The 26055-nt window shown below is 36.8% G+C and overlaps 1 protein-coding gene across 3 annotated transcripts in view; it reads left to right on the top strand.

Annotated features, from left to right (window-relative positions):
- Positions 1-25722, top strand: part of TMEM87B (transmembrane protein 87B) — a 61492-nt gene extending 35770 nt beyond the window's left edge. For 2 of the 3 annotated variants that reach the window (XM_053589006.1, XM_053589007.1), the window contains exons 12-19: positions 1446-1552; positions 1636-1694; positions 2509-2612; positions 3384-3457; positions 5495-5565; positions 8335-8387; positions 20500-20530; positions 21767-25722. In XM_053589006.1, coding sequence (XP_053444981.1) covers positions 1446-1552; positions 1636-1694; positions 2509-2612; positions 3384-3457; positions 5495-5565; positions 8335-8387; positions 20500-20530; positions 21767-21826 — 559 coding nt within the window. In that variant the 3' untranslated portion in view covers positions 21827-25722. Of the gene's footprint in view, positions 1-1443; positions 1553-1635; positions 1695-2508; positions 2613-3383; positions 3458-5494; positions 5566-8334; positions 8388-20499; positions 20531-21766 lie in introns of all 3 variants that reach the window. The other variant, XM_053589008.1, reaches the window with a different exon arrangement.
- Positions 25723-26055: the final 333 nt, after the last annotated feature.

Raw genomic sequence — 26055 nt, 5'->3', positions numbered from 1 at the left:
TTTAAAAAATTCTGATAGTAGTCTTAATTGGTGAGGTTTTATTGCCTTTAAAAATTGATCTTCTTTTTTAACTCATTTAGAAAGATATAAAAGCGGTTTTGGTAAAGTAACTATAGCAGTTTTTGATAAATGATGTATTTATAATTTTAAAAACTTGCCACTTCCGTCCTTTTGTTCAACTCTGTTATTTTCAGTGTTTGGTTCTTAAGCAGAGCTGGTTGGTCTCTCCTGAGGAAGGAACTCTCATTTAAGAGCAATCTGGCTTGAATTCTAGCTTTTACTTCTTCATACTAGACAGTGTTGAACTTTACCTGAGTCTGTGCTCCTGGAAAACAATCAAGTTTAAGAAAATCCCCACTGGTGGTGCCTGTGGCTCAAAGGAGTAGGGCACTAGCCCCATATGCCGGAGGTGGTGGGTTCAAAGCCAGCCCTGTCCAAAAACTGCAAAAAAAAAAAGAAAATCCCCACCATTTATAGGGAAAGACTTATGCAAAGATCTCTCTTTCCCCATAGGACTTAGATGAGACTGGAGGCCTACTTGTTCACCTGTGACAAGACCAGGCAGAGACCCTCCAGTTTCCCCTTCTTTGCCTCATATTAGCTGAATTCTTGATACTCATTGATCAATCTGGACAGAATACTGGCAGACCAAACTTTAAGCATTCTCCTTGCCTCAGGCCCTAAACTTGGATCCACTATCAGCCTAACCCAATGCAGAGCCTTCCCTGAGGCCCCCTCCTGAGAATCTGCCTGATGAGTGTGTCTGGTCAGCCATCCACTCTCCACACCTGCTCCCTAGCCTTGCCTACTCCTCTCTATAAAGGAAAAGCCCCCTTTTGCCTGACCTTCGAGACTCGCAGATCTCAGAGTGGTAGTACTCTCTCTACTGCTATAACCCTCCCCCACCATAGTAGTCTTTCAAAAACAGTCTCTCCTTACGTAAGTCCAGATTTATTTTGACATATTTCAGTTTTTTAATTGATAAAATAGAATTGATAGATGACCTTTGATAACTTTAATTATGATCAGAGAATAAAACAATAGGCTAAAAAGAGTAAAATAAGAAAGAAACACCCAAAGAAAACAAAGCAAATGGCATGTCATAATGTGATCCGTCAAGAGAGTCTGACCCGAGTGGGCTTCGATTGTGTGTGGATGCGGCTGTATGCTGTGTGGCAGAGGTGTGGCACTGGAGGAACACGTTTTTGTTTGTTTTTTTCCTTGAAACTTCTTTATCTAGTTCAGACAGTGATAACTTGTAAGACAAAAATCTATGATAAAGTCAGTATCATTGTACAGTATTAGTTAAGATACATTTTCTGTTTTTGTCAGCTTTGAATTTTAGAGACTGTATTTAGCAATAACAACTTTAGAAATGCAGAAGATTCTCTTTTTTTAATGTATTTATTACTATTTGAAATGTTTTTCCTTAATTCCTTTTACATTTTTATAAGTTTGGCACAAACTATGAAGACTCTGAGGCTAAGAAAGAACACAGTGAAATTCTCATTATATAGGCACTTTACAAATACTCTGATCTTTGCTGTGCTCGGTAAGCTATTTATGTTTTCTTATTATAATAGATTATCTTATACTATATATTCCTGCAAAGGTGACTTTGTGTGTGTGTTTCAGCTTCTATAGTATTTATGGTGTGGACAACTAAGACATTTAGAATTGCAAAATGCCAATCCGTAAGTACAGTCTTTCTATTTAAATAGTTGTCATTTTTAATTATTTTATTTTATAAAATTTTGAAGAATTTAATTTATGCCTATAAATAGAGATAATTTTAGTGGAGATTTTCTATTTACATTGACCTATTTTGCCCTTTTCTTGAATTTCTATTTATACACTTTGGAAATAATTCTCTTCCTATGTAGTTTAAAAGGAAATTTTTTCTTCCTGTATACCTTGAAATTGAGTAGTTTTGTATCTAAATGGAACTGGAAACCAGAAGTCTGGCCCGTTTCTAGGAGGGTATCCTCAGTAGAGATACTCGAAAGATGTTCTCTGGGCGTCCTCTAGTTAAAAGGTTTATTTTGTAGACTTAGAATATACAAAAGGCCTTCTTTTGGGGGTTGCTTGATATTTGGAGGCAGTCTCTAAGTCTGTATAAATAATTACGAAGAGCCCTTTGAAAATGCTGAGCTTCTGTTGCCTTAGAGACAATTTAATGAAAAGAGGCTGAATCTTCTGAATTTCTTTTTCTTCTTTCTTCATCTTAGTTTTTTCCACTTTAAGTTCTAAGTATGTGTTTTGGATTTTTTGTTTTCTAAATCTTTCTGTTAACCCTAAAATTTTGGGAAGGGAAACATTTACAACATTAAAGAGCCTTTTAGAAGCATTTTGAACAATATAGGTTTCTTGAAAAGATGTGCTTATTTATTTGGAAGAGTTTTTGGTTAGGAAAATTGCATTAGTCTTGTCATTGTATACTCTTTGAATGAGAAACCTGTATGTTTATCAGAAAAGTCACTTTTCATGTTTGAATTGTCCTTATTTTAGGATTGGATGGAACGCTGGGTTGATGATGCATTTTGGAGATTCCTTTTTTCACTTATCCTTGTTGTAATAATGTTTTTGTGGAGACCATCAGCAAATAATCAGAGGTATACAACGTGGGAAAATTCAAGTTGGCAAGCATTTGTTAATCATCTATATTGTCAGAAACACATTGATAGCAGCTTGTGGGGAAATAATCCCTCCTTTTAAGGAGTATACATTCCAGTAGGGAGGTAAGCATAGCGAATGCAAGACAGTGAAAAAAGATGTGTATAAACTTAGCCAGGGGGAAGATGGAAGAGGGATGAGGAAGTCTCCATGAAACGTCAGCCTTTATGTTATACTGTGAGGAAAGGAGCTGGACAGTGAAAGGCTGAGGTGGGAAAGAATGTGAATGTGCATTTTCTGGTCTAGTGAGAAGGACATGATGGACTGTGGAGGTCACTGAGGCATACAGACTGGTAGTAACTGTTGATATTGGAGGGTGACAAAGCTGGAAAGGAAGAATAGGACCAAAATGGTAAAAGGCTTGAATGGCAAGTTCAGGAAGTTTTATTTTAGGCTGCATGTGATGAGCTAATACCCAGCCAGTTTTACTACTTTTGGTAGAGATAGGGTTCTCACTATTGCTCAAGCTGGTCTGGAACTCCTGAGCTCAAGCAATCCACACACCTCGGCCTCCCAGAGTACTAGGATTATAGTTATGAGTGGCTGTGCCTGGCCAGCTTATTTTAGAATAAAATAATTTTCATTAATTTATAAAAAACTTTTAAAATATGTTTTCTTTTTAATTTTTGGCCTACAATGACTTAAGATATAAACTGAAAATTGAGTACACTTAAATATGCTACTAAAACTACTTCTTGTTTTTGATACAGATATGCCTTCATGCCCTTAATAGATGATTCTGATGATGAAATTGAAGAATTCATGGTAACATCTGAAAATTTAAGTGAGTGATTTACTTTCTTTTAAAATGACAATTGTATATATTATAGCAGACATATCGTACCTTTGAAGGTTATATACATTTTTTTCCCTATAAAATATTTTAAAAACTATCTTTAGGAACCTTTATTATGGCTGACAGTAACAAAAAGAAAAGTCAATGATGAAAATTTCAAGACTGTTAATGTAGTTTAAACTTTTGTTATTCGTTTGAGCTTTTGTCACTCATTTGTTCTTAAGGTATGAAAGTAGGTACACTGTTTTTCATAAGCATCTTTTGATATAGTGCTAAATAATGTTCATCTTCTTAATGATGATGGCTAATGATTCTTTTAAAGGTAAATATACACTTCACCTTGCAATTCAGGCATCCCACTCCAAGGTTTTTATTGAGAAGAAATGAAACAGATGGGCAGCGCCTGTGGCTTAAGAAGTAGGGTGCCAGTCCCATATGCCGGAGGTGGTGGGTTCAAACCCAGCCCCGGTCAAAAAAAAAAAAAAGAAATGAAACAGATGTCTGCAGAAATACATAATGTTTATAGCAGCTGTGTTCTTAATAGTCCAAAACTGGGAATAATATACTTGTCTACCAACAGGTGAAAAGATAAACTGTTGTATGCAACAGAATACTTCTCAGTAATAAAAAGTAACCAAGACATGAATAAATCTCAAAAATTTTGTGTTGCATGAAAGTAGCCAAATACAAAAGTATGTTGAGTCTATATGTTATTGTTCTGTAAGTGACGTTCTAGAACAGACAAAACAAGTTGTGGTGATTGAAGCAGAGCAGTGGTTGCTTTTATGGGTTGGGGATTGACTGTAAAGAAATTTAAAGAACCTCTATAAAATGTCTTGATTAGGATGGTAGTTACACAAGTGTATGTATTTGTCACTTAAAATTTGTATATACTTATTATATAAGTATCATTTGTAAAAATCAATGAATTGTCCCTCTAAGAGAAATGTTAGGATTCATATACCTTTTGGAAACATTTTTGGATTTGGCAACCTCATTTTGGTGTAATTATCCTGGTCTATGGAGAAGCAATATTTGCGATTAGTGTATAACAAAAGTAACTATATCCAGGGCATAATTGTGTGTCAGGCACTTTATGTATGCTAGCTTGTTTAATGCTCACCAGAACTCTATGAACTAGACATATTATTATCCTCATTATATAGTTAGAAACACTGAGTCATGGAAGATTAATCCCTTTGCGCAAGATTCCAAGTGAGGCAGTACAGTTCCAGGGTGCAAGCTCATAACCTTTGCTCCACTGAAACTGCCAATCTATAGAAGAGCCTGGGTCAAATATGAAGAAAATCCTTTCTTCCTTATCTTATTTAAATCATAAGCACATTTCAGCAGTTTATACATCAGAGAAATAAAAAAAGTGTACCTAAAGATTTGTGTTATTCTTGAACATAATGCAATGAATCCTGAAGATTTTTAAATCCATTACTTTTTTTTTTTAGAGACAGAGTCTCACTTTATCACCCTCGGTAGAGTGCCATGGCGTCACAGCTCATAGCAACCTCCAGCACCTGGGCTTAGGCGACTCTCTTGCCTCAGTCTCCTGAGTAGCTGGGACTACAGGCGCCTACCAGAATGCCTGGCTATTTCTTTGTTGCAGTTTGGCTAGGGTTGGGTTCGAACCCGCCACCCTTGGGTATATAGGGCTGGCGCCCTACCCACTGAGCCACAGGCGCAACCCTAAATCCATTACTTTTTTAATGTTTTGATAATAAGGAAAAATGTATGTGTCTATGTCTGTTTGTTTATTTAAACTCCCCTAAAACTGGAATTCAAAATGACAACTTGGAAACCTGGTTGTCAAATTCTATTAACGTTTTCCATATCTCACTCCTACATTTCCAAATGGTAAGGGCAGCACCCTGCCCAAAGCTTTCAGTGTTAACTCTTCTTTAGAAATAAAGAATATAATATTTTTCCTTATTGGGTTATTAAATGTGGCTACTAAATTTCTAAAGAAAAAAGTTATTTTATAATTACATATATGTCCACTGTTTCTCATTGTAGCTGAAGGAATAAAATTAAGAGTCTCAAAATCAGTTTCCAATGGAACAGCCAAACCTACTTCTGATAACTTTGTGAGTATAGCGAGTATTTAATAGAATCTTAATGTTTAATACTTTTGAAATCTGTAACTGTCATGTTCATTGACTATTAGAAAAACCGTTTTTAGGCGGCGCCTGTGGCTCAAGGAGTAGGGCGCCAGTCCCATATGCCAGAGGTAGCGGGTTCAAACCCAGCCCTGGCCAAAAATCACAAAAAAAAAAAAAAAAAAAGGAAAACCATTTTTATTAAGTCTTTTTGCCATAAAAATAAGTGTTACCAAGTCCTGACAGTAGTTGAGTCCTATAAGTATAGTACCTTTATTATAGATCTTCACTTCTCAACTGTTTTCGTAGACCAGCAGTATGAGCATCATCTGAGGACTTGTTAGAAATGCAGAATCTCAGGTCTGAATCTGAGGCTGCTTTTGAAAGATTCTTTAGGTGATTCATATGCTCATTAAAGATTGAGAAGTTTTGTTACAGTAAAACTTGTGTTAACTTGTTAGCATATTAAAGGGATTTTCAAGGCATCTTATTTTATTTATTTATTTATTTTTGAGACGGTCTTGCTCTGTCACCCGGGGTAGAGTGCAGTGGCACGATCACAGTTCATTGCAGCCTCAAACTCTTGAGTTCAAGTGATCGTCCTGCCTCAGCCTCCTGAATAGCTGGGACTACTGGCATGCACCAGAATGCCCAGATGATTTTTCTTGTTTTTTTGTAGTGAAAAGGTCTACCATATTGCCCAGGCTGGTTTCAAAGTCTTCTGCTCAAGTGATCCTCCTATCTCAGCTTCCCAAAGTACTGAGATTACAGCTGTGAGCCACCACACACAACCCGTGAAGCCATTTTAAATAGCATTTGTTATCTGTTAGGAAGAGGACTTTGTGTTACCTATGCAGTTATCAAAATTTACAAGTTTTTTTGAATCATGGAATCTTGAATAAAATGATAAAATATTGGCAAAGATGAGTTGAAAAATATTTTATACATATTATTTATGTATAAAAGTGATAATTATGAAGCAAAATGGAAATGTCTATCATAAGTTTTATACTTTGTTCTCCCATGATTATGCATGCATATATAAGTTCTATCAGGACAGATGACATATGAAAACATTTCAATCTGTTGGATTGAGTAAATTGTCTAATTTTTATTTCATTTTATTTTTTTTTTTGAAGACAGTCTCACTGTTGCCCCAAACTAGAATATTGTGGTATCAACCTAGTTCACAGCAACCTCAAACTCCTGGGTTCAAGCAATCCTTCTGCCTCAGCCTCATGCATAGTTGGGACTACAGGCACCCACCCCAATGCCCACCTAATTTTTCTATTTTTAATAGAGATGGAATCTTGCTCTTGCTCAGGCCCATCTGGAACTCCTGAGCTCAAGGGATCCTCTCACCTTAGCCTCCCAGTGTAGTAGGGTTACAGGCCTGAGCTGCTGTACTTGGCTTAATTTTTATTTTTAATAATATGATAATTCTTTAAAATGTATTCTTTGAGTATTTTATGCTAATTTAAATAAACTTTTAAAAAATTAAAGTAATTTTAATTATCTAGTGTTAGAGCTGATTACACTATCAGTTTGTTAGGTATTTTCCTCTTATTTTACAGATGTGTCTCAGTTTATTTTAAATCTTAGTATTTATAAATATGTCAAGAGAATATTTCTTCATTTCTCTAAAGTAAGGGCAATCAGCTTTGGTCAGAAATTGGGGATCTTCTCTCTCATTGATTTAACTTCTACCTGAGATCCATTGCAGAGAATTGAGATTCCTCTTAATACTGGCTCAGTTGGCTTTGTTTCATTTTAGGTAAGCAAAATGTGATCCGTACTAGAACAGATTACATAATTCCATGGAGCCAGGTAGACAGCAAAAGAAAAATTTTTATTTATTTCACATTATAAATCAAAATGTCAGGCTACCTTTCATTTTTCCTTCTCCCAGTGAAATAACTTTTAGCTTGTTTTTTGTTTAAAAAAATACAGATGATAAAGATATAGATAAATACCCCAACTGACTCACTTTCCTTTTCTTGTCTCCTAAAGGGAGGTAAGTGTAAATACAAGTGGTACAAATAAATAGACCTTTCTAAAGTTAGAATATTTGTACCATCATCTTCTTCTGTTGAAAAGTTATTGGCTTGGCACCCATAGCTCAGTGAGTAGGGCGCCAGCCACATATACTGAGGCTAAAGGGTTTGAGCCCGGCCCGGGCCTGCTAAACAACAGTGACAGCTGCAGCCAAAAATAGCTGGGTGATGTGGTGGGTGCCTGTAGTCCCAGCTACTTGTGAGGCTGAGGAAGAGAATCGCTTAAGCCCAGGAGTTTGCTGTGAGCTGTGATGTCACAGTACTCTACCAAGGATGACATAGTGAGACTGTCTCAAAAAAAAAAAAAAAAAAGAAAAGAAAAGTTATAAACTCATGACATAAAAACTTGAGAAAATTAGGAGGCATAATGAGGGTGGGAAAGCAAAAAAAAATAAAATTTTTTTCTACCTTATAAATCAGCTCTTAGTGTTTTTAGTATGGTTTCTTAGGACAAAAAATAGCACTATACATCTAACTGAAACTAAGAAGTGCAAAAGTCTGAAATCCAATTTTTGTTTGCCTGTTTAAACAAAAACACTGATATTTTCCTGTATGGCGTAAGTGCCAACTTGCTAGGATATATGTAGGAACTAAAAGAATGTCAAATATTTGAATTTAAATACTTGAATTTTACATACATTCTGTTGAAAAATTCTGCTTTCAGGTGATACTATGTAAATGATAAATATAAATATTCCTACAGGATGAAGATTTGAAGTGGGTAGAAGAAAATATTCCCTCTTCATTCACAGATGTGTAAGTATTCTCTGTTTGGGTCTAAATTTTAGGCTGTAGTTTTGAAAGGGTAATTTTGTCACGTGCTTTTCAAGCTTACACTTACATATGTTTTTGTAGGGTCTCATCACCAGTGAATGACTAATTTACTTCTTATGGAACCATAAAGAAAAACAAAGTCCTAGCTTAGTCTCTCTTTCTCCTTCTTTTTTCACTATGCAAAAACTATTTTAATACTAGTGGTCTACAATCAACTGTAGCGTTTTCTGATCTGTAATTATCAGGATCATTTTAATTTGTTTTAGCTTTCTTTATGGAGAATGTCAAACATGTAAAATGTTCTGTTTTTTAGAACACATATAACCATAATACCATGTATTTTAGGGGAAGCTTTTGTTTTAATTTTTGAGGTTTTAAAATTGTTTTTTAAATTTCAGATTACTATAAGGGTACATATAATTAGGTTACATTGTTTGCATTTGTCAGGAAAAGTCCGAGTAGTATTTGAGTCCTTCACCCAGGAGGCGTATACCCTACATTGTACCCATTAGGTGGGAGCTTACTGAAACCCTTGCTTCTGTCCTTCCTCCCCCCTTCTTGAATTTAATTGTGATCTTTCTCTCATGTGGGCTTGTAGTTGTTCATCTACTAGTTTCAAATTAATATTGGGTTCACGGTTTGTTTGCTTTGCTGTTTTTCCATTCTTGAGATACTTTACTAAGGAGAATATTCTTCAGCTCCATACAGGCAAATACCAAAGATGCAAAATCTACATCTTTTTTTATGGTTGAATAGTATTCGTGGCTTTACATATACCACAGTTTTGAATTTTTAAAATTTTAATTATTTTGCATATCTTCATAGGGTACATGTGATGTTTTGATATAGGCATAAAATGTGAATTAATCAAATCAGGGTAATTGGGGTATCCATCACCTTAGAAATTTATCATTGTGTCATGAACATTCCAGTTCCATTCCTTTAGTTATTTTAAAGTATACCCTAACTTGTTGGTTATAGTCACTTTGTTGTGTTATCAAATATTGTTCATTCTGTCTAACTAACTATTTTTTTGTTAACCATCCCCATTAACAATCCTCATTTTTTTCCTCCACTCCCTGCAACCCTTTTCAGTCTCTGGTAATCATCATTCTACTCCCTGTCTCCATGAGATCAACTGTTTTTTCATATATAGTTCCAATATATGTGTGAAAACAAAAGAGATTTGTCTTTTGTTTTTTAATTCTAAAATATTAAGGGGTACAAATGTTTTGTTTTGGTTTTTTTTTTTGGAGACAGAGTGTCATTATGTCACCTTTGGTAGAGAGCTGTGGCGTCACAGCTCACAGCAACCTCAAACTCTTGGGCTTAAGCGATTCTCTTGCCTCAGCCTCCCAAGTAGCTGGGACTACAAGTGCCTGCTATTTTTTGGTTGATGTTGCCATTGGTTCCAGCCTTGAACCCGCCAGCCTCAGTGTATATGGCTGGCGCCCTACTCACTGAGCTATGGGGGCTGAGCCAAATGTTTTTGTTCCATAGATACCTTTTATGCTGAAGTTGGGGCTTTTAGTATACCCATCACCTGAATAATGTTTATTATACCTGATAGGTAGTTTTTTATCACTCCTCTCCTTCCCCTTTCCCTTCTTGATTTCCCAAGACTTTTACAACTCTTTGTGCCTATCTGGTATCTTTTTTTTATAAAATGACTTCTTTTCCACTGGGTAGATACCCAGTAGTGGGACTGCTGGGTCAAATGGTAAGTCTACATCTGTTTCTTTGAGGAATATCCCTACAGTACTGGCTTCCATAGGGGTTGTCCTAATTTGCAGTCCCAACAACAGTGTGTAAGCATTCCTTCCTTTCTGTATCCTCACCAGCATGCATTGTTTTTTTACTTTTTTTTTTTTTTTTTTTAGAGACAGAGTCTCACTTTGTCGCCCTTGGTAGAGTGCTATGGCATCACAGCTCACAGCAACCTCCAGCTCTTGGGCTTAGGCGAGTCTCTTGTCTCAGCCTTCTGAGTAGCTGGAACTACAGGCATCCACCACAACGCCTGGCTATTTTTTGTTGTTGCTGCAGTTTGGCCGGGGCCAGGTTTGAACCCTCAACCTCGGTATAGGGGGCTGGTGCCCTGCTCACTGAGCCATAGGCGCTGCCCTGTTTTTTTACATTTTAATAAAGGCCATTCTGACAGGGATAAGGAGATAACTCATTATCTTTTTTTTTTTTTTCTTTTTTGAGACAGAGCCTCAAGCTGTCACCCTGGGTAAAGTGCTGTGGCATCACAGCTCACAGCAACCTCCAACTCCTGGGCTCAAGCGATTCTCCTGCCTCTGCCTCCCTAGTAGCTGGGACTACAGGTGCCCGCCACAACGCCCGGCTATTTTTTGGTGTGTGGGGGGTTGCAGCCGTCATTGTTGTTTGGTGTGCCCAGGCTGGATTTGAACCCGCCAGCTCAGGTGTATGTGGCTGGTGCCTTAGCGGTTTGAGCCATAGGCGCTGAGCCTCATTGTCATTTTAATTTGCATTTCCCTAACTATTAGTGATCTTGAACATTTCTTCATAGTTTGTTGTCCGTTTTTCTATCTTTTTTTTGAAAAACTTATATTTACAGTTCAGCGCCTGTGGCTCAAGTGGCTAAGGTGCCATCCACATACACCTGAGCTGATGGGTTCGAATCTAGCCCAGACTTGCCAAACAACAATGACGGCTGCAACCAAAAAATAGCTGGGTGTTGTGGCAGGTGCCTGTAGTCCCAGCTACTTGGGAGGCAGAGGCAGGAGAATTGCTTAAGCCCGGGAGTTGGAGGTTGCTGTGAGCTGTGATTCAATAGCACTCTACCGAGGGTGACAGCTTGAGACTGCCTCAAAAAAAAAAAAAAAAAAAAAAAGAAAGAAAAAGAAAAACTTCCATTTATGGTTTTGCCCACCTTTTAATGGGGTTGTTTGTTTCTTGCTGATTTGTTTGAGTTCTTATCAATTCTGATTATTGGCCCTTTATCAGATGTGTAGCTGCAAGTATTTTCCCATTCGATGGTTTACGCTGTTGATTATTTTCTTTGCTGTGCAGAAGCTTTTTTTTTTTTTATTGTTGGGGATTCATTGAAGGTACAAGAAACCAGGTTACACCGATTTTTGCAGAAGCTTTTAAATTTAATCATATCCCATTTATTTTTGTTGTTGTTATATTTGTTTTGGGGTCTTAGTCATAAATTCTTTGCCTAAGTTGATGTCTAGTAGAATTTTTCTTACATTTTCTTCTATGATTTTATAGTTTCATGCCTTACATTTAAGTCTTTTATCCATTTTGAATTAATTTTTGTGTATGGTGAGAAATAAGGGTCCTGTTTCATTCTTCTGCGTGTTTTTTCATTCTTCTATCCATTTTTCCAGCACTTTATTGAATAGGGCTTCCTTTCCCTAGTGTATGTTTTTTGATCTGATTTGTTAAAGTCCTCAACAACATACTGGCAAACCAAATTCAACAATGCTTCAAAAAGTGATTCACCATGGTCGGGTGGGTTTCATCCCAGGGATCCAAGGATGGTTCAATATATGCAAATAAATAAATGTGAATCACCACATAAGCAAAAACAAAGACTGTAAGATTATCTCAATAGATGCAGAAAAAGCATTTGATAAAGTCCAACACCCTTTCCTGATGAGAACTCTTAAGAAATTAGGCATATTTGGAACTTTTCTTAAACAGATAGAAACCATCCACGACAAACTCACGGCAAATATCATACTGATTGGGCTTGTTTAAACCTGCCTTTCTTGAGAAGGCTATCCAGCTAGTCAAAGGGAATTGAATGTTGTGATCTCAGTCTTTGGTTCCACACTTTTTGAAAAACGTTTTTTCCTAGGAATAGAATTTTTGGTTGACAATTTTCTTTTTCAACCCTTTAAAAATTGTCACTTGAATGTCTTCTGGCTTTTATAGTTTTCAAAAAGAAGTCTGTTTTAGTTCTTATCTTTGTTCCTATGTACATCATATGGGTTTTGTTTTGTGTGTTATGTGGGTTTTATTATTTTACCTTTAAGATTTTCTTTTTTTTTTTCTTTCTGCCTTTTGCTTTATCCTTACTGTTATAGAATGGTAAATATAATTGAGTTTTCATCTCTCTCTTCAATCTTACAAAGTTAGAAAAGAGGGAAAGATAAGATAACCTCAGTGACTACTTAATACCTGATCAGAAATCCTTTCATTGTTATTAGCTGTGGCATTTTGAACACTAGCCTTAGTGATTCAGCTATGACAAGGAAGTCCCTAACGTACCAGAAAAGGTCTGGGATTGAGTTTTAGACCTTCAGCTAAAGTCTGGAAATGACCCTTTCTCTGATAGCAGTCTGATAAGGGAGTTTCTGTGAATTTTTTAAAAGTTGGTTATGGGCAGCGCCTGTGGCTCAAGGAGTAGGGCACTGGCCCCATATACTGAAGGTGGTGGGTTCAAACCTGGCCTAGGCCAAAAACTACAAAAAAAAAAAAAAAGTTGGTTATGATTTGTCTCAGCATTGATGACTGAGTATACTCAGAATGAATGTCACCAGTCTCAATGTTTTCTATAGACAAGGAGGGGGATTCCAGCAAACCATAACTACCAAATGAGGAATCTGAAATAAAGTTTTAAAAAGATAAAATAATGACTAAAATTTTAAGATTTTCTTTTTGTCTTTAGTTTTAATTAGTATGAATATGAAGATTCTAAGGATATGTGTGTATAGACATATATTTTTCATTTCTCTCGGCTGTATACTTTGCCGGATTGTATAGCAGTTGTATGTTTAACGATTTGAGGAAGTATCAAGCTACTTTCAAAAGTAGCTACACTATTTAACTTTCTTACCAGCAGTATATCAAGTTTCCAATTTCTACAGATTTCTTTTTTTATTTATTTTATTATTTTTTTTATTAAATCGTAGCTATGTACATTAATGCAATTAGGGGGTACAACGTGCTGATTTTATATACAATTTGAAATACTTTCATCAAACTGGTTAACATAGCCTTCACCGCATTTTCTTAGTTATTGTGTTAAGATATTTATATTCTATCCTTAGTAGATTTAACATGTATCCTTGTAAAATGCACCGTAGGTGTGGTCCCACCAATTACCCTCCCTCTACCCATACTCCCTCCTCCCTTCCCCTTCCCTTCCTCTTTCCTCTTCATCTTGGGCTGTAGTTGGGTTATAGCTTTCATATGGAAGTGTGGGTGATTATAAATTAGTTTAATAGTAGGGCTGAGTACATTGGATACTTTTTCTTCAAATTTCTTCTTAACACATTATCGACTGGCAATTTTACACAGAAGCTATCTCATGTCACTGGCTATTATTCTGTAATTGAATATGGAAGTGAAACAGTCTAAATAAACTTTAATGTACTTTATTTATACATAATGTATTGAAATGAAATGTAACTTCTGTATAACTTTGAATAATTTTTTTAGTATGATAAACTGTATCAATGGCACAACAGGTTTTGCAAATACATCTTGTTTCACTGTGCTTTCCTTCTGAAGAGCATACACTACATATTCTGGTTGGATTCTTTTATATGGCAGTGACTATTTTTTCTAAATGTGGCCTTCTGGTTGGCCTGAAAGCCTGAAAGGTGAATCTTTGTAAGGCACTCTTTTAGAGGAACCCAAAGTGTCAGGTTCTGTGCTGCATTTATTTGAATCAACGGTTATCTATTCCCTAGCTACTTCTAATAGAAATTGTTCATATCTCTTTTTGTTTTGTAAATGGTAGTCACAGTAGATTTTGAATGCGTTAAATAAAGCAGAATTGATCAGAAAGAATGCTGTTTTTTTATATCACTTCAAGCTTCCTTGAAAGACACTGCTGTTTGCCACACTGGTCTGCTTAATCAACTCCTTTCATGTATTTGTTGTGATCTCCTATGCACATAGGTTTAACTATGTCATCCATAGAATTCCTCTTGCTTTCCAGGGGATTTCATAGAGGCATCGTGAATAGTTGATATCAGCTGCACTAGCCTTTTATCTTTCCATGTGATAAGAACAATGGGTCCTTTCTGTAAAAACATTATTTCCCCTCTGAAGATTCTTTGACTTTTCTTTTAGTACTTTTGGTAAACCACGGTTCTCTCTTCTAGTGCCACAGACTAGTGTTTTCTTTATTAATAATATTTCAGCTATAGAAATGCTATTAATGATTATCTTGGTATACATGATGCCAAGAATCAAGAAACGGCTCTAAGATGACAGTTTTGTTTCGTTTTTTTTTGTTTGTTTGTTTTTTTGGCCGGGGCTGGGTTTGAACCCGCCACCTCCGGCATATGGGACCTGCGCCCTACTCCTTGAGCCACAGGCGCCATCCGTTTCGTTTGTTTTTTTGAGGCCTGGCCTGCTCCCACTGTCTTTGGCTAATGGAGGAGAGACACAGCTAAGGAAGGATAATATAGTTTCTTGTAGCTTTTTGCCTTCCCCTGAATAGATCTCAAAGTTGTAAATGTAGCCAGTCTCACTTTCACAAAGCATTTTTACCAAAATACCATATTTTGTTACCTTTGCCAGATTATATGTTCTGAAGCGGATACATCCTCTGTCTAGTACCATTGCCTCATCTAGGGTTAACACCTGCTTAGGTAGATACAAAGACTGAAATTTTGAAAATAAAAAATAAAAAAAAAGACTAAAATTTTGGGATAATGTAATCCAAAAAAGGCCTAATTTTACAACGTCTTCACTAGATGTAGCTTGTGAATTATCACTCTGGTTATAATTTGGGAAATATTGGTGTTTTAGGCAAAGGGTCTATTAACCAGTAATCTCTTCAATGCAATTTCTTTCTTCCTTTTTTTTTTTTTAAGAGAGAGAGTTACATTTTGTTGCCCTCGGTAGAGTACCATGGCATCACAGCTCACGGCAACCTCCAGCTCTTGGGCATAGGTGATTCTCTTGCCTCTGCTTTCCGAGTAGCTGGGCCTACAGGTGCCCACCACAACGCCTGGCTATTTTTTTGGTGTTTGCTGAGGCTGGGTTTGAACCCTTCACTCTCCATATATGGAGCCAGTGCCCTACTCACTGAGCCACAGGCACCACCAATGCAGTTTTTTTGTTTGTCCTATCAATATCAAGAAACTGAGAAACTTCCTTATATCACTTGTGGTAACTTCTGTCCATGGTAAAATTTTAGCGGAGTTTTTTTTTTTTTTTTTGTAGAGACAGAGTTTCACTTTATTGCCCTCGGTAGAGTGCCATGGCCTCACACAGCTCACAGCAACCTCCAACTCCTGGGCTTAAGGCGATTCTCTTGCCTCAGCCTCCCGAGTAGCTGGGACTACAGGCACCCGCCACAACGCCCGACTATTTTTTGGTTGCAGTTTGGCTGGGGCGGGGCTTGAACCCGCCACCCTCCGTATATGGGGCCGGCGCCCTACCGACTGAGCCACAGGCGCCGCCCTTTAGTGGAGTTTTTATAAAATACTTTCATTTGGTGGTGGTTTGAGAAGCAATGAAATAAAAAAATCATTATCAAAAAGTAAATTTGTCACTTCACTGATACTCTGTGGATCACTAAGTTCAACAGTTACACCTGGAATATTTGTATAATTCTCCAAGGTCAGTGTAATATCATTTTCAATCTATTCTTCAAAATCACTTTCACCGTCAGATTCTGTTACATTTCTTTTTTGCTATTTTGGTGGTCTGGTATCAGATTTATAGCTGTCTTCCAATAAACTATCATATTCCAGATCACTACAAAATATTTCAAAACTACTTGGACAATCAGATAAATCATCTGCTTTACAATTCATAGAAAAATTCTTCATTGTCACTATCTGTCATGGTTGAAATTTTTATAATACTAGAATTGTGATAAAAACTTGAATGTCTAGAAAAATAATTTTTAATAACAAAATGAACATAACCGAACATGATTGAGAAAACTTTTATAATATCCTATATTACCCTGTGTTTTAATAATTGCAATAGCTACTGCAAGTGCAAACACAAATTAATTCGTGATTGGTCAACAAAGTTTGGGTATGTAATGCACAAGTTAACTTGTGACCAGTCAAAAATGTATTAATACTTGTTAATGTCCACCTTTTTAGTTTTAGCTCTTAGTGATTGTGAAGTGATATGTCATTGTGCTTTTGAATAACTGGAATTTAAACTTTCTTATTGGGAGACTAGTACCTCATTTAACTAAACTGTGGTAATTAAAATTTATGTATATTATGTCTGTGCAAAATAAGAACTGCCTGCATTTTATGAAACACGATACACGATTATATATTTTTCTTTTAACAGAAAAGGAAAATTTGTGTGTGTGTATTCTTTTATGTTTATCCCTGTGTTTCCTGTTTCTTCTTTCCTTCCTGTGTATCTGAGCTAAGACCTTTCTTCTGTAGGTCTGTCTTTTGTGTATCTTGTAGGTGTGCTAGCAACAAATTCTTTTCAGTTTTATTTATATGGAAAGGTGTTTATTTTGCCTTCTTTTTTAAAGGATAGCTCGCTGGATATAGAAATGGTGATTGATTTTGTTTGAGCACTTCCAACATGTCTTTCCAATACCTTCTGGTTTTTTATTAGTCTTTAGAAGAAATCAGACATTATGTTACTATTCTCGTGTCTATTATGTCACTTATCTTTTGCTGCTTTTCATATTTAGCTTTTTGGCAGTGTGTTTATGATGTCCATAGGTGTGATTTTCTTTCTTATATTCTCCTTGGGATTTGTTGAGGTTTTCAGATACATGTCCCTTGGTCATTTTCCAGTGTGTTCTGCTACGTATTTGGGATATTTTTGTCCAGGTTTTGTAGATTTTTTGTCCAGGCTTTTGTGGAAGGAATCATCTGACCTCTGCATCTTTACCTGCTGTCTTCCATTTCAGTCATTTCCTCTATGATCCTTTTTACTTCTTTCTTTTTTTTTTTTTTTTTTCTTGGGGACAGAGTCTCATTTTGTCACCCTCAGTAGAGTGCTGTGGCATCACAGCTCACAGCAACCTCAATCTCTTGGACTTAAGCAATTCTCTTGCCTCAACCTTCCCAGTAGCTGGGACTACAGGAACTCTGGACCAAGCCTGGCTAGTTTTTTCTATTTTTAGTAGAGACTAGTTCTTGCTCTTGCTCAGGCTGATCTTGAGCTTTTGCGCTCAAGCAATCCACCCACCTTGGCCTCCCAGAGTGCTAAAATTACAGGCGTGAGGTGTAATTTTCATTTTTCTTCTTTTACTTTTTTTCCCTACACAATTATATGGAATTGACTTTGTGTATTTTTGCCTGTTCTAGGCGTTGTGTGATGAGATTTCCGAGTTTGATTACCTTCCTTCTATTCATGAATTATAGTTTCTTGTATAGATGATATTAATGAGATAGAAGGATATGGAGAAATGGAGGTTGGCACTGTCTTTTTTTTTTTTTTTTCCTTGCAGGATCCTTAATTTTCTCTTTTTATTTCCATCTTTCTATTCATTATACTATCACATCTCCAGGGAATATTCCTCTTCTATGTAAATGATTCTCCCCTGAATGCAATGGTTGTTCAAGGCTGCTGCCTTTGCTCCTGCTCATTTTAAGCACCTTCCCTGTAGCAGGTGCTGTGAACTACCCCATTACTGACCTTCATTCAGTAACTTGGCTCTTAGTGTCGGACTTTTTTGCAGCGGTTGGTTGATTTTTGTCCGTGCCTTTTCAGAGTCCTCCTGCACTCCACTTTTTTCACACAGTCTCTCAACCCTCTCTTTCCCTACTCTCTGTACCCAGAGCTTACAGTGGCAGCAAGTAGTCTGTTGGAATTTGTTTATTTCTCTTACATGTAATTTCAAGTTTGTGGTGTTTTTCTGGTAATACTGGGGACATGGGTCTTGTGTGGTTTTGTTTGCAGTTCTTAGTAATTTTGTGGGTGTATTGACAAGGATATGAGGAGGATTCAGATTAGGCAGCCACCATTACTTTCCAGATTTGGAAACTCATAACTAAGTAATTTAGAGGGAAATCATTTAAGCAGACTCACCCCCTACTGTGCTGCCACTTCTTGGTAATTTAGAGGGAAAGCAGTAAGGCTCTTGGATGGTTCTTTTTATAAGTGAGAAAGTCAGTATTCTGTACTCTTTCTTTATGTAAATAAAAATACCTGCTCGATACAAAAATTCCTTTGAAATATAGAATATGTTCATTTCATATATATGAAATGGGGAGAGTTTTATAGTCAAGTTTTGTAGTCAAAATTTTAGGTTCTTGGGAACCCTTGCATGTTCACTTGTCAAAACTTTAACACAGAAATTTAACAAAGGGCTGTCCACAATCAATATACAATTTAAATACCAAGTTTAGTATGTAGACTTCATACACAGAAAAACCTCCTTTTTTTACATAATTTTGCAAGTCAAGGGCAGTTTAAACAGATCATAAATAACCATCTGATATAGCACTTTATGAGATAGTCGTATGCTGTTCACTGTGAGATACTTGTATGCTGTTCACACTGCTATTCACTGTGAATTCCTGGTCTCTGATAAGCCTTGCAGGTGAGGGTAGCACAGCTACTGAGTAGCAAGAACTGTTTAAATGGTTAGTAACCTCACAGCAGGAACTGTTATTGCCCTTGCTAGTGTTTTTCCCTAACCAAAGTGCCAGGCACCCAGCAGAGCTCCTAAGATTCATCTTTCTCCGAATGTAGTCTTCTTCCTCAGATTTTCCTTAATCGTATCATTCCACACAATCTACCTTGGCTCCTTTCTCACATCTCATTAATCTCAAAGTCCTCCTGCCTGCAGGAGACTACACTGTCATAGCATCCTCTGGAACTGTGCATGTCTGTGACTTTCGTGTTGCAACTTTGGCATGTGGACTCTTCCTTCAGGCTCTCCCTCAAAGCTCTGCTACAAATTGAGGCTAGATTAAGCTTACTAAACATATTTATACATTTATCTTTTCTTTTTATGCATATTTTCTTTTCTGAGCAAAGGTTATATTCTATAACTCTCTCTTTCTGTCTTATCCTTCACCAGTAGACATCAGGCAATGGTAATAAAGACACAAGAGTTAAGCAAATACTTGATTCTATAAATACCTCTTTTCATAATGTGTTTACTCATCCCTCTTAAGTTCTCACATGACATGTGGGTTTTCTAATTAGATGGTAGATCACCACTCTATTTGTCTAACTATTCAACATTAAAAAAAATAGGGGATTGAAAAATAAGTAGTTAGATGTCAGTTGTATTTGGAATTACTCATTGGTATGTTTTTAGTCATTGATATTCCTCCAACATCTTAGGCTTTATGATTGCTAATCTTTTTTTTTTTCTTTTTTGGAGACAGAGTCTCATTTTATCGCTGTCAGTAGAATGCCGTGAGTCATAGCTCAGAGCAACCTCAAACTCTTAGGCTTAAGCAGTCGTCTTGCCTCAACCTTCCAAGTAGCTGGGACTACAGGCGCCTGCCGCAATGCCCAGCTGTTTTTAGAGACCAAGTCTCCCTCTGGCTCAGAGTGGTCTTGAACCCATGAGCTCAGGCAGTCTACCCACCTTGACCTCCCAGAGTGCTGGGATTTCAGGGGTGAGCCACTGCCCAGCCCTCGATCGCTGATCTTGCTTTGTTTTTGTTGTTTCCATTTTGAAGTTAAGATTATTTAAATATTTAATCGAGCATTTCTTGAAGCAACATGCATTCTGAAAAAAGTACAAATCCCAAGTATTCGTATGGTTCAGTAAAATTATTTAATGAGTATATTTGTGTGATCGGCACCTGGATCAAAAAATAGTATATGGCTAGTACCTAAAAACTCCATGTCCCTTCCATATGAGAAGCCCACTTTCCCAGAGGTTCTGCTGTCCTGATGTCTGTAACTGTAGATTATTTGTGTGAGTCTTTAAATGTGTATCCCTTAATAGATCATCCATTTGCTTTGTTGTGTAATATTCCATGGTATGAATATACCATAATTTACTTATTTGGGTTATTTTCAGTTTAGGGCTATTGAGAACAGCATTGCTATGAAAATTCTTCTTCTTGTCTGTCAGTGAGCCTAGGTGCTCCCTTTTCTCGACTATATATTCCAGGAGGGAGAATGGTGGGTCTTATGCCTTTGTGATTGCACTGGCCTTACTTTTAATAACATTGTTGTTCTTCTTCCCTTTTTATTTCAGAGCCCTTCCAGTGTTAGTGGATTCAGATGAGGTAAAATATGTTTTTGCTTATTTTGTTGGAAAAGAGACTCTGACAGTTATTTTTTAAAATGATTATAAATTGAGCAGATGGAAGGGCACTGTGAATTGATTTGTGTGTAAAGTTTAAAGGATTTACGGGTAAAATTCTCATTTTAAACAAGAACAACATAAATGCTTACTGTTATGTAAGAAGGGAGGGATTATTTTGATTTGTTGAAGTCTTGTATTTAAACAAGAGTTGAAAAGATTTTAAGATGGCAATTTATCTACATCTCTAATACTTCTAGATGTTTACTGGAATATTAAGTAAACTTTCTATCTTATTTTCATTTACTAAGCAATAAATTTGAATAGAAGATGTAGATGTAAGAAAGTTTTTGAGAAAAAAAGTTAGTTGTAGATTCTGGACATTGAAGTGTGGCCCAAAGCAAGAAGAAGTCTGAAGTGTGAGAATTGAAGGATGGATGGCTGGAACATTAGCTTATACAAAGGCAGAGTAGAGAGAAATTAATGATAACTTAGTAGTAGTCTGTGCTGTGGCCAGAGAACATGAGAGCAGGAGCCAGAGCTCTGTTCATCAGAAGATCATTTTAGTGTCAGCGTGTGGATTTGACTGCAGTGGGATGAGAGTGTTTGAGAAGGCCTTGCTACAAAACAGTTAAACTTCCAAATTTATACTCTATAGAAAAACATACCATAGAATTAACTTTTAAAGGGACATTTAAGGAATTTATTTAGTAAAAAATCCATTTATAACTTCAGAAATACATTGATTCAGTTAAGTGAGGAAGTCTCTTGAGGAGCTTTGCCTCAGAAATCCATTTTAGCTCCATTCCTCCTTCCGCTGAAGATTCTGAACCCAGTGTGTTTTCTAGCAGGAAGTTGAACTTTTCTGAACTTCTCAGCAAGATGACTAACTGTACGTTATTAAAGAGTGTGGATTATGTGGTTTTTATTTTCCATATCTGTTTTTTTTTTTTTTTTTTTTTTTTTGTGCCAGGGCTGGGTTTGAACCCACCACCTCCGGCATATGGGACCAGTGCCCTACCCGCTGAGCCACAGGCACTGCCCCTATTTTCCATATCTGATGTTTCCATGTATATCGTGGAATATATTTAATTGCCCCAAATTGTGGCTATTGCAAAGATTAAATTGTGACTATTAAAAGATGAGAAAATTTTCATTAGATTTCTGGAAGCAGCATCAGCATTTTGATAACTATCTTCTTCTTTTTCGTTCCCCTCAGGAAATCATGACCAGATCCGAAATGGCTGAAAAAATGTTCTCTTCAGAAAAGATCATGTGATTTGTAACCCATGTAAATGAAACCTAGCTAACCATGAAGAACTGTCCTTCATCAAGACTGACATTATGCTCTGATATAGCATAATGTTTTTCTTAGGTTATCTTGGAAACCTGTGTGTTAAACTGAAGGATTCAGTTGATAGGAGATTTTGCAACCCTTTTATAGTGACTCTTGAATGTCAGTTTAATGTCCCCATTAAATTGCCTGGATTTGGGAATAATCTTGGTAGAAAATTATGGTGAAGTTAGCTGCACAAATGTCCCTGGGCTAATTGGTAGCAGGCATGTGTATTTGGGTTCCTTCTCTTTTCTTACTTTTTTTTTTTTTTTTTTAAATAAATATTCCAGCTGTTTTTTCCATGTACCTTTGTGACAGATTATGTGATTCTTCTGAATTTGTAGTGTATCAGAGTTGCCATGTCTTGGGATTACAAGGTGCAGTAATAATTTTCTTTGACTTTTAAACTAAAGTTATTTGATAATAAGTAAAACTTGGTTAATATTGGAACATAAGTATTTATATGTAGAATTTGTCTTTTTTTTTTTTTTCTTTTCTCCACACAGTCCTTGCTTGTAAGTATTACCATGCCCACCAAATCAGGGAGTTAGGTTTTCTCTGAGCTCAGGGAAATCACAGTGCACACAGGGAAGTAGTTGTTTTTTTTTGTTTTTTTTTTTTTTGAGACAAAGTGTCACTGTCTTGCTTAAGTTAGAATGCTATAGTGTCAGCCTAGTTCATAGCAACCTCATACTCAATCGATCCTCTTATCTTAGCCTTCCAAGTAGATGTCAGCCTCCCAAGTAGCAGGGACTACAGGTGCCAGCCACAACATCCAGCTAATTTTTCTATTTTTTAGTAGAGACAGGATTCTGTTCTTGCTCAGGCTGGTTTTGAACTCTGGAGCTCAAGGGATCCTCCAACCTTTTCCTCCCCGAGTGCTAGGATTACAGGCATGAGTCACTGTGCCCAGCCCAGAGAGAAGTCTTAAGGGTCACTTCCAAAGGTTTGCTCTGCTGTGTCCCCTCCCTCGGGCACCACATGTACATGTTCTGCTGCTGACTCTGCTAGGGCAGGTAATGGGCACCTGGCCACATGCTTCCTAGAGCATTCCTGACCTGGTGAGCTGGGAGACTCCTTACCAATGATCTTGGGGGAAGTAGAACTATACCTTTTATATAATCTTGGCATGTTGTGTTTCATAATAAAACCATATGTTTAACTGCAAGGTATATCACTGTTAATCTTGTAATTAATTTCTTAACCTTCAACCATGTTTTATACCTTATTTTGTTACATTATATATTTGTAATGTATATTTTGAAATCTTTTATTTTAATGTCTTCTTTAAAAGTATGGAATGTCTGGGCGGCGCCTGTGGCTCAAGGAGTAGGGCACCGGTCCCATATGCCGAAGGTGGCGGGTTCAAACCTAGCCCCGGCCAAAAAAAAAAAAAAAAAAAAAAAAAGTATGGAATGTCGGGCAGCGCCTGTGGCTCAGCGGGTAGGGCGCCGGCCCCACATGCCGAGGGTGGTGGGTTCAAACCCAGCCCCGGCCAAACTGCAACAAAAAAATAGCCGGACGTTGTGGCGGGCGCCTGTAATCCCAGCTACTTGGGAGGCTGAGGCAAGAGAATCGCCTAAGCCTAGGAGTTGGAGGTTGCTGTGAGCTGTGTGACCATGGCACTCTACCAAGGGCGATAAAGTGAGACTCTGTCTCTACAAAAAAAAAAAAAAAGTATGGAATGTTGTACACTTGAAAGGCAATTGAATATAGTATGATGAAAATGTGAATGTTTTGCTGCTTCCATGACCAAAGATATAGAGCTGATAGACATGTAGAACAGTAATTAAAGTTAGAATCTTGTATGTCTTGTCTTTGAAGGAATTCTAACCCTATGAATTAAGAATGACTTCAGAGAAATTTGATTAGGAAAACTTTAAAATCTTAATCACTCAAACGCTTAAATATAACCTCTAATTTTTTTCACTGTGAAGCCACAAAGCAAATTTCTTTCTTTTTCTTTCAGAAGTCTACTTTCTAAATAGGTAGACTCATTACAGACAGATTAGTACAGAAGATTCATTTCTGGTAGCAATGTCTCTTGAAAGATATTGGCAATTATGTTTTCAGTGACTATGTGGAATAGGAACAGTATTGGCAGACATTACTGAGAAAGGCCTGGTCTTCAAGATGCTATTGCTTTGAGACATCCTTCCTAGGAAAAGAATGTCTGATTTAACAGTTGTGGATTCCATTTCTTATTTCAGTTTCTGCCACGATAACAGACCCCACCCACCACATTTCCCAGCACTCACATTTATTCAAGTATTGGTGTGTTCTACCCTTTAGCCCAGTTATGTCAAAGCTGGAGGTGACCCCTGCCTTCTTGTTCTTAATATTGCGATCTACTCCATCCCTTTAAGTTTTGAGGCAGATTGATTATCTTAACTCATCATTTGGCTCCAGTTGAATTTTGAAATGCAGAATACTGGGCTTGCAGCCAGTAGGATCTACAAATTTAGTGGGGGTGGGAGTGGGGAGTTGATGGTAAGTGTGATAAGGGAAACTGCCTCTGACAGAACCTCGATGGTGTTTATAAAAGCATGTCTTTCTGCAGCTGGAAAGATAAATGATGCTATCTGTGTAAGTCAGCTGCAAGCAGCAATGTAAACTTCTTCCATCCAGAGAAAGCAGGATTCCCTCCCAATAACCTCATTGAAAATATTATTTCTAGAAGGGCATGTACTGTGTCTATCACTTTTAGTGATAATTGTGCCATCTGTTGATATCTGATCCTTCTTATGGAGGGCCTTCTTAGCCCCCTCACACACACAGGACGGGATGTTCTAGGAAGGACTCTGAGGAGAAGTTAAACCTGGGGCTGTTGCACAGGTCATCATCCCTGCTTCTGCATGAAGCTTCCAGAAACTGATCATCACTGCCTAGGAGGTGCTAAGATCAGTTTACTTTTAGGATGTCACCGGGATGGGCTGTCAATGAGGGGGATCTGAGCATAGGAGTCCAGCTTCTTGTGTTTCTAGGAAAAATGCTTAAGTGTTCTTGTGCAATTCAGGTTAGATTTATGTGATGTGTGAAATTTTTTTAAAAGGGAATTTCCATGATTTGAGTTAGATTAATATTTAAATATCTGCTTTAAATGGTAGTTAATTTCAAAACTAAGAAAAAATAGGTAGATGTGTGAATTTAAGAGATAATAGGATGTTCCCATGTTTTTCCTGTAAAGAAAATTATCTTTTAGCTTGTTCATATCCTATAAAAATACCACCTTTCTCCCCTGTATTACAGTACAGTGTTTACACTACTATATTGTCAAGACCGAAAGTGTAAAAAAATGTACATATAAACTTAACTTATATCTTCTTTTTTTAAAAAAAGAGGTTTAAGTCTATTGCACTAAACTATACATGATTAGTTTAAAGTTGAGCGATGGTTATGCTAGATTTGTAATCTATAAATAATTTATAAGTCACTGGTTCTGGTACTGTTGTCTTCTGTGATCAATAGCATGTGATAAGCAATACAAAACACCAAGCCTTATATTTACAAGAAAGAAGTTTAACATATTGGTTCAAGTTCTGAGCCTATCAAATGTATGTAAGTGGCAATACTAGATTTTTAAGGAAATGTACATAGTAATACTGGAGCTCAATACTACATGACGAAATTTCTTTAGAATTAGGAAAACATTATTTGGGGAGAAAGTTTAGTGGTTTCAGAAATTGTATTTTTCTATTTAAAAAGGTTATATTATTCTGTAATTTAGAAGACGTTTCTTTGAATGTGGGATATAACTATTTGAAGAATTTCTGTTTGAAAAATTGATGTATTTTTGTGCCTTAATATTTGTTCTTTTAATAAAAATGCTTTCTGAAATTTTGGATGATTAATTCTTGATAGTATCTATTAGTGCTCAATTATGTAGGCTCCAGTAGATAACAGGACATAAAATTCTTAAAAGAGGAGCTACAGCTAATCAAACATGGAAAAGTGCTCAACCTCAGTCATGTAAAGAAATGCAACATAAAAACTAGGGGATATTTTAAAAAATCAAACTAACCTAAGTTTATACTGTTATATATTTGTAAAATCCTTTGTTTTCAAAGTCTAATGAAATGAGCACAGTCGTTAATGATGCCACTGTAACTGATTTAGTCTTTGTGAAAAGTTCCAGAATGGGAAGCAGAAAGAGGGATGGAGGGAGGGGGGTG

Source organism: Nycticebus coucang, chromosome 4 (genome assembly GCF_027406575.1).
Source record: "Nycticebus coucang isolate mNycCou1 chromosome 4, mNycCou1.pri, whole genome shotgun sequence".
In the NCBI taxonomy this organism is placed as follows: domain Eukaryota; kingdom Metazoa; phylum Chordata; class Mammalia; order Primates; family Lorisidae; genus Nycticebus; species Nycticebus coucang.
The sequence above is the reverse complement of the archived record's forward strand: the minus strand, read 5'-3'. Positions and strand labels throughout refer to the sequence as shown.